The 14,858-nt window shown below is 43.1% G+C and overlaps 1 protein-coding gene across 1 annotated transcript in view; it reads left to right on the plus strand.

Moving 5' to 3' along the window:
- Window positions 1–14,858, plus strand: part of PDE6C (phosphodiesterase 6C) — a 50,947-nt gene that overhangs the window by 1,351 nt on the left and 34,738 nt on the right. Inside the window, exons 2-6 of the mRNA XM_053582738.1 lie at window positions 1,394–1,895; window positions 9,280–9,432; window positions 9,539–9,628; window positions 10,547–10,687; window positions 14,037–14,111. Of these exons, the coding sequence (XP_053438713.1) occupies window positions 1,416–1,895; window positions 9,280–9,432; window positions 9,539–9,628; window positions 10,547–10,687; window positions 14,037–14,111 (939 nt within the window). The 5' untranslated portion in view covers window positions 1,394–1,415. The remainder of the gene's footprint in view (window positions 1–1,393; window positions 1,896–9,279; window positions 9,433–9,538; window positions 9,629–10,546; window positions 10,688–14,036; window positions 14,112–14,858) is intronic.

Here is a 14,858-nt window from a genome sequence, read left to right on the forward strand (position 1 = left end):
CCTGCGACCTCAATGGACCCTTTTCTTTTGTGACTAATAAGATTATCATCACTCTAGAAACGTCAAACATTACATTTAGAAAACTGAATGAAACCCATAGCCTGACTGTTTTTGAAGTGAATTTAAATGTGAGTATAATACTAATTTTTAGAGTCACTACAACATGTCGTGTGTTTTTCATTAAAGATAATTTGTCACATTAGGTTTGCAGCTTTATTGAAATGTTTAAAACATCTTGTCAAAGTTTGAAATCAGCATTTAAATATTCAAGGCACTTGGTTCATGAAGTGTGTAGTTTGACATTAGTTGCATAATAGTGTTTAAATATTTGGGGAGATGTGCTTAATAGATGTAAAAGCTTAATATACTGAACATTAAACAAAACTAAGTAGTGGTGAGTGTTCTTTCTACGCCAGAAGCCTGTGAGACGCTAAGGATCCTAGCAACAGACAAGTCCAATAGATTTAATAGACTCTACCTTGGAGCAAAAATGCGTGATGGCTGGCTATTACTGTTGAAAACAAAATTCAAACTAATGTGCTTTGCAGGAAAACCCAGTTAGCAACTACACAGGTTACTTTTTGTATGCATATCTCTTGACAAGGGTTATTATTCATTTTGTAGCTTAATTAGGCTTGGATCCTTGGGAGATGTTTTCCTGTGTTCGCCTCTCAAATCATAATCCCAAGGTTTGTTCCTTTAAGACACTTCCGAGGTCAAGCTTTCTAAAGCCAGGGGGATTGAGAGGTGAGGATTTTAGACAAAGACTAGGCCAAGCAACCTGAGTGATCCAAAGACTTTTAAGAAAAGCAAAGATTAATGTTTGCTTTTGTGTTATGCTGATGCCAAGCCCTTCCAGCTCCCCTCAAATGTTCATTTCAGTTTCTTTACAAACAAATAAGTAACAAAAAAGAACATGAATACTTTTGAGGTCTAAAATACCTAGTTTCACTTCCTATAGCTACCATGCCAGCACAATGCAAATTGCCAATGATGCTATGTCATGTAATTAATGGGTATGTCAGAGATTCTTTCTTGCTGTGAATAACAGACGATGTTCAGTTATTTTTCTAGAATAGATGCTTCAGCTTGATACTGCCTGGCTGATCTAAGATGCTGTGAGGATTCTCAGAGGGCTTACGAGCTAATAGTGCTCAAGGGTTTGGTGTCCCGAGGAACTCTAATCTTCTGCTTCCTGACTCCCACCTAAGCCAGGACCTTCTGTCAGATGCTGGGAGGCACTGGCAGTTTGAAAGCTCCACTAAGCAGCCCCTCTGCCCCACTTTTGGGGGTCGTGTGAGGCACCACTCAGGGTTTCCTTACTGACCAGGATGTATTCCCCGCCTTCCCCTCTACCTTGGGTAGGGCTCTGAGGGTCTTCCTTTCTGAACAGCATCAGCAAAGCAAGCCGGGCCATGGGTGAGGTCAGCCAAGCTGCCGTGGAGAAATATCTGGAGGAGAACCCTTGGTTTGCCAAAGAGTACTTCGACAGGAAGCTGCAGATAGAGGTGCTGGGAGAAATCTTCAAGAAGAGCCGGGTGTCGGTCCAGGCCAGCATGTCTTTCCCTGAGCTGACACAGGTGGAGGAATCGGCCCTGTGCTTGGAGCTGCTGCAGATGGTCCAGGAGGAGGCGGCTGGCCCAGAGCTGGCAGCTCACAGGGTCCTGCAGAGGTTGGCCCAGCTGCTGCAGGCTGACCGCTGCAGCCTGTTCCTGTGCCGGGCCCGCAATGGCACACCCGAGGTTGCTTCCAGGCTGCTGAATGTCACTCCCACCTCCAAGTTTGAGGACAACCTGGTAGCCCCTGACAGAGAAGTTGTGTTTCCACTGGACATTGGGATAGTGGGTTGGGTTGCCCACACGAAGAAACTCCTTAATGTCCTAGATGTTAAAAAGGTAGGTGGCCTCATAACGGTGGGGTCAGGGAGGAATCAATGGGAAACAGAGATGGTGCCATCCTTGTAGCACTGGTTTGACTAGAACCTGGGACTGCAGATAGTGAGGAAGAGGAGCACCCAGGCCCAGAATCCCCAGATCTAGCAAATAGAAATACAAAGTTCCCAGCTAAACTTAAATTTCAGATAAACGATGAGTAATTGTTGTAGTATAAGCATGTTCTATGTAATGTTTGGCATTATATCAGGCAATCCTACGTGGGCCTGGTGCATTCCCCATCTCCCTTGCAAACTTTTCTGGTGCTCTGGGAACTTTTCTTCTCCCACGCCTCTCATTCACAGCCCTTTGAAGACATTAGTTCTTTGGGGTGGATTGACTCCTAAATTGACTCTTTCATCTATAGACCAAATGTGCAAGAAAAAAAAATGATTCCATTTGAAAGTTGAGATGTTGGCATCTGGATTATTATAAATGTAAATTTAGGTGATGGTTAAAAGCAATTGACTCTCCTCTATAACTCACATCTATCAAGAATGAATTTCAATCTTATAAATGGGACGTCTGGACCAATAGCATATGCACAAACACAGGCTTTATTATGCCCCTTATAAAAACAGAAAAATCAACTCATTCTTTTTATCATTACAATATATGTTCATTATAGAAAAATTAATGCTGGATGTGGTGGCTGATGCCTATAATCCCAGCACTTTGGGAGGCCAAGGTGGAGGATTGTGTAAAGCTAGGAGTTCAAGACCAGCCTGGGCAACATAACAAGACCCCATCTCTACAAAACTAGAAAAATTAGGGCAGCGTCTGTGGCTCAAAGGAGTAGAGTGCCGGCCCCATATGCCGGAGGTGGTGGGTTCAAACCCAGCCCCGGCCAAAAGGTGCAAAAAAAAGAAAAAGAAAAAGAAAAAAGAAAAATTAGCCTCAGAAGGCTGAGACAAGAGGATGGCTTGAGCCCAGGAATTTGAGATTGTAGTGAGCTATGATGATGCCACTGCACTCCAGCCCTGGTAACAGAATAAAGCTCTGTTTCAAAAGAAAAAAAAAAAAAAAGGAAGAAAAAGAAACGTTATAAAATACAAATAAACAAAAAGGAGGAAATGCTAATTACCCATAATCCCTGCTCTCGGGTCCCAACGTTGACTTTCTCCTGGCAGCCCTTTCTCCACGTATGTTCCATGATTACAATTTACTATTACTGAAAGGGAAGAAATGGGTTAGGATGGAACAGAATAGAATGAGAACAGCTTGTGAAAGGCTTTCTGTGCAGGGGTGAATAGGAGCAGCTGGAGAGGCAGGAAGATAATCCCCTAAATGCCTCCTGAAGCTGATTACAGGGGGGGTGAGGGAGTGGACAGGGAGGGTCACTCAGACCCTCATCAAACTTGAGCAACGCTGGGCAAACAGCCCGGACACCCCTCAGGTGCAAGGGTTGCTGTGGGGCCCTGCAGAGTCTTCAGACTTTACAATTCCTCCCTTTAGTGAGTCTAAGCTACTTTAAGTTTGCTTTTGAGGCAGCTGCTTTAGGTAACTAAATACGACTGATACATGCCCTGAAGGCAAAGTTCTTTTTTTTTTTTTTTAGCATAGCTTTCATAGCATTTTCTTAGTTATTTAGCTAAGACCTTTACATTCCACATTTACTAGGATTCACCTATACCCTTGTAAGATGCAAAAACCTAAGACATAAAACTATAAAAATACTAGAAGAGAGGGCAGGGAAAACCCTTGAAGAAATTGGGTTGGGTGAGTATTTTATGAGAAGGACCCCCCGGGCAATTGAAGCTGCTTCAAAAATACACTATTGGGACTTGATCAGACTAAAAAGCTTCTGCACAGCCAAGAACACAGTAAGTAAAGCAAGCAAACAGCCCTCAGAATGGGAGAAGATATTTGCAGGTTATGTCTCTGACGAAGGCAAAGTTCTGACTGGAGCTAGAAGGCCAAGTCCCCAGGCCTGAGGCTTTCACATGGGAATGTGCTTCTTGAAAGTCTCCAGCTGAGCTTATCTTTGTCAAACTTAAGGAAGTAACATTCAATAATTTTTTTTTGAAAAGGATGGGTAAAATAATTTCTGCAATACTTTAATGAGCCCAGGTCTTCATGTTGAGGAAAAAAATAATAGAATGGAGCTGTGTGGAAGATGAGGTGCTTTGGTATGCCGCCGTCCCTGGTGAGCATCACAGCACAGACAGGGCAGTTCAGTGCCTGGGGCAGGGTTGGGGGAGGTCTGTCCTCCCTTCTCCGGAGGATTCCTGGCTGTTATGTGTGGGACATAGAAAGATGTGCTGGAGACAGACACCCTTCTGAGCTCAGAGGAAGGACAAAGGCCTCATTTGCTTTCCATTTTTATTTCTTTAAAACATTCCTTTTCTTTCTAGAATGGTGTTTTTCAACTCTGGCTGAACATTAAAATCAGATTGGCAGCTTTAAAAAAAACAAAACAAAACACTGAAGTCTGAGACTCTCAGAGGTTGGGATGCAGGCATTAGCATTTTTTAAAAGCTCCCCAGGTAATTTCACTGTGCGGCCAATGTTGAAAACCATCAGTCTATGGGTGAACACATACAGGAAGAGGATGAGAATTTCAAGTCAACTGTGGAATATGAGCGACAGTAAAAAAAGGCCTGTTGAGTCTTCAGTCCAACTCTGGTCTGTGGCGGACCGGAGGTTGAAGATCCTGGCATTGTGTCTGCCCTGGAGTACATAACACACGTCAGTGAATGACAAGGACCAGGATGGAGGCGCTTGGCTCTGCGTCCTGTGCTCTTTCCTCTCTCCCTTGCACCCGTGCAGTCTCACCATGCTTTAGCCACTGCAGTGTCATTTGCAATGAGAAAGGAGGCAGAATTCAATGTTTTAGATGAAATTTCTGAGTAATTCTTCACCTTTTCATAGCATTTGGGAATTGATAAAGCATTTTCTCATTCTTAATCTTCTTTGATTCTCTAGGCAGGAGGCAGAGAGCATATTTTTTTTTTTTTTACTTTCATCCTACAGGGTAGTATCCTGCCCAAGGTCACGCAGGCAGGATGCGGCTGGTCTAGGACAATAACCCAGGTCTCTGAGGCTTCTCTTTTTCTACCACATCACTGACCATAAACAACTTGTCTGTGGTTAGCAGTGTGGGCATGGGTGAGGGAGGACTTCTCACACCTAGACAAAGAGGCAGAGTCTGAAACTCCTGACCTGGGAGGCCTGTGAAGGTAACAGGGGAGCCACATGGCACAGGCAGAGGACTTTGGCATCAGGCAGACCCATACCTGTGACTCAGTAACCATGCGATGGGTTGAGTTTCCGCACCTAAAAGATGGATTTGAGCAAATGTGCCTGACTGTGTGCCTGACTCATAGTAGACGCTGATAGATGAGAGCTATGATAATATTGTCATTATGCCAGTGGGGGGCTGAGGGAGGAATGTGGTTAGCTGAAAAAGGGTCAATGATTACTACCTGCTTTAAAACAGGTTAAAGGCGCCCATAGCACCGTGGTTACGGCGCCAGCCACATGCACTGAGGCTGGCAGGTTTGAACCCGGCCCAGGCCAGCTAAACAACAATGACAACTGCAACAAAAAAATAGCTGGGCAGGGCAGCACCTGGGGCTCAAAGGAATAGGGTGCCAGCCCCATATACCGGAGGGGCTGTTTTACTCTAGATTCTAAACACAAGGAAATGTCCTTAAGCTCAATGGGCTGTTTTGAGACAATGGCTACGTTTCAAAATGTAAAGCTTGTTTATTACAGCTTCTGAAAGCAGCCCTGGCCAAAAACTGCAAAAAAAGAGAAAAAAGTAGCTGGGCATTGTGGCAGACACCTGTCGCCCCAGCTACTTGGGAGGCTGAGGTAAGAGAATCACATAAGCCCAAGAGTTTGAGGTTGCTGTGAGCTGTGACGCCACAGCACTCTACCGAGGGTAACATAGGGAGGCTTTGTCTCAAAAAATAAGTAAATAAATAAAAAATAAAAATAAAAATAAAGCAGATTAAAGGCAGGAAAACTTTTAACAACAGGAAACTGAGAGATATCCTCTTCGAATTGTTGCTTTCTCTCTTAGAGAGCTGTCCATTAACTGTATGGACGATTCTGATTCTGACTGGGACTTACAAGTCCTCTTTCCTCTGCCTGCCCTCCCTCCTCACTGCCCCCTGAACTCCAGAGTTGAGGTGTGTTTACTCAGGATTTAGCAATAGCCAGATCCATGCGGGGACCAGGCCTCAGGCTGCTCTAAACAACGTTCTCTGGGGGCTTTCAGGGGCTTTGAAGAAGGACCACAAAGAAACACCTCCACAGGATTTGCTCAAAGAAGTTTCACTAAGGATTGTTTAAGGAGTGAAAATAAAAATCTAAAAAGCCTCCCATCATTGAATGGATGGTATATCCAGGACTTTCAGAAGCTGTAATAAACAAGCTTTACATTTTGAAACGTAGCCATTGTCTCAAAACAGCCCATTGAGCTTAAGGACATTTCCTTGTGTTTAGAATCAGGAGTAAAACGGCATCAGTGTGGAGCTGCAGAGTGAAATGGGCTTGCAAGGAATTGGTGTTTGGCTTCCGCTCATGGTGCCTGTTTCTGGTATTTTGATTATTTTGTGAATGCCCAAGATGGCTTGTGCTGGTGGGAGGAAAACTGACTGAGAGCTGGCCTGGACAAGCAATAGATTGAGAGAAAGAATCCGACAAAGTCTGGAGACACTTTGCTCTAAGGGTGAAGAAGCTACAGGAAACAGAGTGGAGCAACAGATAATGTGGTTAGAAGAGAAACGTGGCTCTTGGCAGGGGCAGAATGCTGGCTGGCTGGAGGAGGGTGCTTCTAGGAATAGGAGGCCTACATCCACCTAGTGGCATCCAATTTCCTCAGTGATTAGAATTGGTTAGAAAAGCTAAAGCTAGAAGCAAAACGGTAATTGCAAAAGGACTACTTACTTCTCTTCCAGGAAGGCCTAAAAAAGTACCAGGTCTCTCTTCCCCAGAGTTATGGAGCACCTGGTGCGAGTCAGATACTTTTCTAAGTGCTCTGCTTACCCTGTGTTACTCTGTCCTCACATCAGAGACTCTCCAGGGGTCCTCCAACTGCGGCCCACGGGCCACATGAGGGGGTGTGACTGTATTTGTTCCCGTTTTGTTTTTTTACTTCAAAATAAGATATGTGCACTGTGCGTAGGAATTTGTTCATAGTTTTTTTTAAACTATAGTCCAGTACTCCAATGGTCTGAGGGACAGTGAACTGGCCCCCTGTTTAAAAAGTTTGAGGACCCCTGTCTAGGCCATAGACGGTATCATTAGCCTGATTTTCTGATTAGAAAATGAAGACATGGAGGATAAAGCACATGTTCTGGATCACACAGATAGTAAATTGGGGCCCGGGTGCAGCCAATAGAGCCAGACTCTGGAAACTTCTTTGTCTTTATGTGATGCTGCCTCTTAAATAAATATCTGGTTTGTGTGTTTGCACTTTGGGAAATGAGATCTGGGGTGAACGGGGTGCATTTGATCTCCTCTTGTGGCAAGTTTCCTCTGCGAATAGTACCATTTCTAGGGATCCTCCCTAGGAGGGCTGCACCCATTGGGTTGAACACAAGAATTACCTGAAGCACTTGAAAGTACAAATTCCACTTCAGAAGATCAGGATTAGGTGAGTCTCCTGTGAGGTCTTGGAATCTGTGTAATCTGCAAGTGATTCTGAGGCCAGGCTGGGGACTGCTGCTCTGAGCTAAGCTGTGTGAGCTCTGTCGGCCCAGCAGCCCTGGTTCTCCTGGTCTGGAAATCACACACAGCGGACTCTCACATTCTTAACTTTGGGAAACCAAGCAGAATCCAGCCTCCAAGGTTTGTGCTGCCTTTAGAAGGACCTTCAACACAGGGGAATGAAAATCACACAGCCTGTGAAAAGAGCACCACATTGATTTTAGCCAGTGAGTCTTAGCCTCGGCTGAAAGCTCAGTTCTAACTGAAGAAGACCCAGTTTTTACAAAGGGAAAAATGTCAGGACTCAAGGGAGGCTCAGTCTAAACCCACCTAGAGCTGGTGTTCTCTGAAGTTACAGCTAATAAGATCACTGCCTTCCTTGACCTTCTTCTCAGGCCCTTGCACTTGCATCCTTCTCCAGACTTGTCCCTCCGCCCTTGCCCTGGCCGGAGTACTACCCTGTTTCCCTGAAAATAAGACATCCTCCGAAAATAAGACCTACTTACAGGAAAGATAAGACGTCCCCTGAAAATAAGACCTAGCGCATCTTTGGGAGCACACCTTAAAATAAGACACTGCCTTATTTTCGGGGAAACAGGGAAGCATCTTCTCTTGCGTCTACTCTATGAGGCTGGTAACTGGAAAGATCCACTTTCCTCTCTCTCAAAGAAAGAAATAAAAAATACAAATAAAAGACATGCATTTGGTAAAATTTAAAAAAAAACTGACAAGTATTTGATGCTGGTAAGAGGATGGTCCTCTCACACCGGACCAGTGGAAGTAAGAATTTCAATCTTTTGTAAAAGTCAGCTATGTAAATAAAAACTGCATATGCCTGTTGGTCCCACAAAGGGATTTCCACTCTGGGGACTCCATCAGGTAAGAATAAAAGCAAGAATGATGAGTGCAGCCGTGCAGTTTGTTTGCGGCAGGGAAAACTGTAAATAGACTGATTGAGTAGGGGACAGCTGAGTGGATTGCAGAACGTCCACCGTGGGGTTGTGCATGAGAATCTAAGTGCTAAGTTCACATCCATATGCACAAATCTGGGAGGAAGTCCTTAAGACATTGTTCAATGGGGAACATATCATATAAATTTAGGAAAAGAAAAATAGAGAATTTCCTATTTTATAAAACAGAAAAGAAAAATCTTTGTCCAAGCCCAGAGAAAGGCGTAGAAGGAGATAGTATCAAGCAGTTAACACCGATTTCCTCAAGTAGGCAGGACTGGAAAGAATGTGGGTGGATTATTCATGTTTTCTTTATGTTATGACGTATGGGTTGATGGTTTCAAGTGCACATTTTACTTTCGTAATTGGAGACAGCAGCCCTCGGTGCTCTGTGACCCAGCTGTGCTCTCCTTTCCTGCACATACTTCCTGTCCGTTGCAATCCCAAGCCCGCCCCTCCCCTGCTCTTAGCGCCTCACTTTCACTTGGGACGTGACGCCACCTCTTTTTTCCTGGCCCCACCTCAGCCTAATCTAGATACGCCACAGCTCAGGTGGGAAATGCTCTTTTGAAATGGGCGACTTTGGTCTATTCAGTCATAGGGCGGCCTGTACAGCAGAATGTTTGTTGGGACCCTGGGGCCCTGGTTACTTGTTAGCACTGCTGGATTAGGGGATGATCTGTCACCATCTCTAGGTATACCACTGGATGATTCCGTGCCACTCTGAATATCTTTTTCAGAACAGCCACTTTTCCGACTTCATGGATAAGCACACCGGGTACGTCACTAAGAATCTGCTTGCAGCTCCCGTCACGATGGGCAAGGAGGTTCTTGCTGTGGTTATGGCAGTTAACAAAGTAAATGCACCTGAATTTTCCAAACAGGATGAAGAGGTAATGCTAACCCTGGGCATCTTGTCAGAAGCTCTGGAAATTTATTTGTTGTACAACCAAAGGAAAGAGGTCACAACTATAATTTATTCTTCTCTGCCATCTGTAGGTCTTTCTCAAATACCTCAACTTTGTTGCTATCATCCTAAAGCTTCATCACACCAACTACCTGTACAGTGTTGAATCTCGTAGAAGCCAGGTAAAAAGAAGGTGACATTAATCACTCCATTCTGACCTGTTCTGACAAAGGGACCCAGAACCACAAGCCCAGACCTCCTCTATTCCCGTCCTAGGGGGGCGTAAGCCATGTGAAGCAGACCTCCAAACTTCAGTCCCAGGTGTCCTCTCGTGATTGTCCCCTCAATCCTCCCTCTCCCGCCAGACTCTCCATCTGTGTGTACAGTCATCTATATCCTGGTGACCTTGGTGTCTTCATCTATGAGATGGTGATGATAATTATAGTGTCTACTTCGCATGGCGGTTGTGGCTATTAAACAGTCATTAGGGCTCGTGTAAAACCCTTTGCAGTTCCTGGGTCATAGTAAAGCCATTAATTTGAGGGGAAAATCACTCCTCTGAAGTCTTGTGCTTATCCCGTGAGGCAGAGGGATAAAGAACGGCATTAGATTCCACAGACCTAGGTCTGGACCACTCTGTGGACCTCAGTTTCCTCATTAGTAAAAGGAAGGAGTAGCGGCTGGGATGTAGGCCCCTTTCCACTCAGACTCTCCAGGTGAAGCTACCTCTGACCACTGTAGGATGCAAGAAAGGAATTATGTGGCTTTTCTCCCTTGAGGGCTAACAGGACCCCATGACCACCAGTGCTGGACCCTCTGCATCCCATTTTAGATCACCTGCCCTTTGGAATCAAAACATTTGGACATGGAGACGAATCATTGCTTTTCCCTTTCATAGACCTGCAGCCATGTGAAATCTACTCATCATCCCTCCGAGAGAAGCTGAATATCTTGTTGGATGTGAACACATTTTCAAAAATAGAGTTGCATTTTCTGGCAATATGTATTTATTGTATTAGAAATGTCTCATGTTTTCTTTTGGATAATGCTCTAGTTGTGTATTTTGTGCTAACAGTTTTCTTTCTGTTATCTGCTTTCAGATCCTCATGTGGTCAGCCAATAAAGTTTTTGAAGAACTCACGGACGTTGAGAGACAATTTCACAAAGCACTCTACACAGTCAGGACATATCTGAACTGTGAACGATACTCCGTTGGACTGCTAGACATGACCAAGGAGAAGGTCCTTATTATTCCATACAATTTGCCACATCTAAAATCACCTATAAAATGCATTAAAAATGAGTACATTATGTTAAATGTTAGTCATGATATATCATAAGAACAGAGTAAAAGTATGTATTTTGGAGCAAAAAAGATACAGACTTAACTCTTGGCTTTTCCACTTTCTAGCTTCGTCCTCGTCAGGTCTTTTTTCTTTTTTAAAATAAATTAACAGATGTAATTTTTCATAGAAGATTTAGGTTTACAGAAAAATTCCGCTCAGAGTTGAGCAGAATTTTTCTGTAAACCCCCCTGCCACTTTCCCCTACTACTACGTATTAACATTTTGCTTTAGCGTCGTATGATGAGCCAGTATTGATACATTATTTTATTTTATTTTATTTTATTTTTTGCAGGTTTTTTTTGGCCGGGGCTGGGTTTGAACCCACCACCTCTGATATATGGGACCGCGCCCTACTCCTTGAGCCACAGGCGCTGCCTCCAGTATTGATACATTATTATTAACTAAAGTCCACAGTCTACATTTGGGCTCATTTTTATGTTGTTCTATGGATCTGGGCAAATGCTTGATGTCACATATCTGCTATTACCATATCCACAGAATCGTTTTAATGTCTTAAATATCCTCTGTGCTCCCCGTTTTTATCCCTCCCTGTCATTCTCCAAACTTCTGGTAGCTACTGATTTTTTTTACTGCCTTTATTGTTTCGCATTTTCCAGAATATCATATAGTTAGAATCATACACTGTGTAGCTTTTTCAGACTGGCTTTTCACTTAGCAATATGCATCTAAGCTTCTTCCATGTCTTTTCATGGCTCAATAGCTCATTTCTTCTTATCACTGAATAATATTCCCTTGTATGGCAATTTGCTTATCCGTTCACCTGTTACAGGATATCATAGTTGCTTCTAATTTTTGGCAATTATTAATAAAGCTGCTGTAAACATTGTGTGCAATTTTTTGTATACATATATAGCACTTTTTCTAGAGTTTGAGAACCTAATTATCAGACCTTGTAATAGGTATGTAGTAGGATCTTACGGTTATTTTAATTTGCAGTTCCCTAATGACATATACTGTTGAGAATCTTTTCATATGTTTACTTGCAGGTATAGTTTCAGTGAGATGTCTGTTCAGATCTTTTGCCCACTTTTTGACTTGTGTTTGTTTTCTTATTGTTTAGTTTTAAGAGTTCTTTGTCTATTTTTGCATACAAGTTCTTTATTGAATATATGTTTTGCAAATATTTTCTCCCAGGCTGTGACTTATTTTTTCATTCTCTTAACAGTGCCTTCTGTAGAAAAGTTTTTAATTTTAATTAAGTCCAATTTTTGAAATTTTTGCTCATCCCTGTAATCTCAGCACTTCAAGGGGCCAAGGCCAGAGGATCATTTGAGCCCAGGAGTTGAGACTAGCCTGGGCAACATAGCAAGATATAATCTCTAAAAAAAAAAAAAAAATAGAATTAGCTGGGTGCGGTGGCACATGCCTGTGGTCCCAGCTACTCCAGATGCTAAGGCAGGAGAATCATTTGAGTCCAGGTATTTGAGGTTACAGTGAGCTATGATCATGACACTGACTCTAGCCTGGGCAACAGAGTGAGACCCTGTCTCAAAAACAAAAGCATAAACAAAAACTCAAGTTCATCTGGATTTTCTCCTATGTCATTTTCTAGAATTTTTGTAGGTTGTGTTCAACATTTAGTTCTGTGTCTGGATTCACTGTTTTTTGCCTGTGGATGTTCAGTTATTACAAAAAAAAAAAAAAAAAAAGGTGTTGAAAACACTGTCCTTTCACCATTGCCTTTGTTCCTTTGCCAGAGATCAGTTGACTACATTTGTGTGGGTCTCATTCTGGGCTGTCTATTCTGTTCTACTGATTTATTTGTCAATTCTTTCATCAATGCTACACTGTTTGATTACCATAGCTTTATAGTAAGTCTTGAACTCAAGTGGTGTCAGTTCTCTGACTTCATTCTTCTTTTTAGCAAGTCTTGTTACCTCTCTGATTCTTGGTTTCCTCATCTGTAAAGTGAGAACCTATCTCTTGTCAGCTGTGAGGATTATGCATATATATATAGAGAGAGAGAGTCCAGAACATAGTAGGTGCATGATAACTGATATTATCATTATCAACTTGATGTTTTGTGGTTCCAAAAATTTTAAGTGATTTTGTAGTAGAAATAATGAAACATTTAATACTATTCACAATATAGTGCTCATTTCTCATTTTGTTTAATTCCACTGGAACACTTCTAGTTCAATATAACTATTAACTGTAACTATGCAAATATTACTTATAGTTCTTACTATCCATGTAACTGGAAGTTATTTTTTCAGAGTGATTGTTCTAAGTGGATACATACAGGACCAAGCAATAGGAGAGCTAGATTCTGATCCTGGTTCTAGGACTTTCTAGCAGAAAGACATTGGTTAGGAAGACATTGCCTTTGGACTGCAAAGAACATCAGGCCCAGCTAAAAGTATCTTTAATGATATGATGGTTATTATTTTACTTAACAAAACGTCCCAAGGTAGGGAAGTTTTACGACTAGTAAATTCAGAACTCAATACAGTCATCCAAGTCCCAGGTGCTTTGAACATTTCTTCCCGGCAATGTCTCAACTCCTTGTCTCCTAGCAGTGAGGTTTCCTCTTGTGGTGGCACGATGGCTGTGGCAGCTCAGAGGATGGCACGTGGACATGACAGAATGTCAATTGCATCACCTTTCATCAGAGGAATACCAGTAGTCCCTCAGCAGGCTTCTCCCCCTTCTTCACTGTCCACAAACGGGCCACACACCTACCCTCAAACTAATCCAGGCACCTCGCCTGGACCACTCACAGGCTGTGCAGGGCTCATTTTCCCTGATGGGAAATCACTGCCTGATACTCAAATAAGATCAGGTTCTGCCAGCAATGAAGGGGAGAGAATGGATGTTGGGTAAGGCAACCAACACTGTCAGCCACTCTGTGTGACTTTGGCCAAGCATGCTAATCAACCCAGATTTAGTTTAATTGTCTGTAAGTTCGCTATTATACATCAAGTACTTTGAACTATGTGCCAGGGTAGGTAGGTGTTTGGTGTGTATTATTCATTCGATTCTCACAACAACTCCGTAGTACAAACGCAATTATTATAACCACTTTACAGACGAAAAAAGGTTAAGTGATGTGTTCATAGTCACAGATTCGTAAGCAGCATTGCTGGGAATTATAGATCTTTTCAGCACTACAATCCTAGAACCATACAGATTAACATAAAATATGCAAACACATAAAATTCATATAAGATACAGTAGGTCATGAAACAATGTTTTAATCATGTTTAAATATAATTGCCTCCAGGAATTCTATGATGAATGGCCAATCAAACTTGGAGAAGTTGAGCCTTATAAAGGTCCAAAGACACCAGACGGCAGGGTAAGTGCCAGTGCCTCCTTAATTCCCTGTGTGTCTGGTGCCAGGTGCTAAAACAAGAGCCTGCAGCACACAGGGGACGGAGCACTGTCCTGGGTTCTGGTCCTGTAACTTTCTGTGGGATTCTGAAACAGTAGAAAGAGCTCTAGAGGGGAGTTTGAAGTTCAGGTTCTAGCTCTGTCCCAGGCCAGCTGTGCGGCCTGTACCTTAACTCACTGTTTAACTTCTCCTTTTCCTATTCCGTAAAGCCAGGGCCTATAGATAAGCTGCTCTCAGCAGGGAGGGATGCTTCAGAGCCACCTTTGCAAGTTTTGAAGACATACCTGAGCCCTTCTTCAGATATGTGGGGTTGGTATCTCCCCTCCAGAGAAGGGTTGGGTTAGATTTACTTGCCCCTTCAACTGCAAGCTTCATAAGGGTAGGAACTATGTTTCATTAGCCACTGAATCCCCAGGCCACAGGAAAGAGACATTAATGGGACGGAATGTGTCCAGGCCTCAGGTTTGCCATCTTTCTCATGAAGTGGCGAATCTAGTTCAAGTCCCTTCCAGATCTGACAACATATTCTTCTGTTTATTTATTTATTTATTAGACAGAGTTTCACTATCTCACCCTTGGTAGAGTACTGTGGCATCACAGCTCACAGCAAACACAAATTCTTGGGCCCAGGTGATTCTCTTGCCTCAGCCTCCCAAGTAGCTGGGACTACAGGTGCCTGCCACAATGCCTGGCTATTTTTTGGTTGTACTT

The sequence above is a fragment of the Nycticebus coucang genome, chromosome 3, assembly GCF_027406575.1.
Source record: "Nycticebus coucang isolate mNycCou1 chromosome 3, mNycCou1.pri, whole genome shotgun sequence".
NCBI lineage: Eukaryota > Metazoa > Chordata > Mammalia > Primates > Lorisidae > Nycticebus > Nycticebus coucang.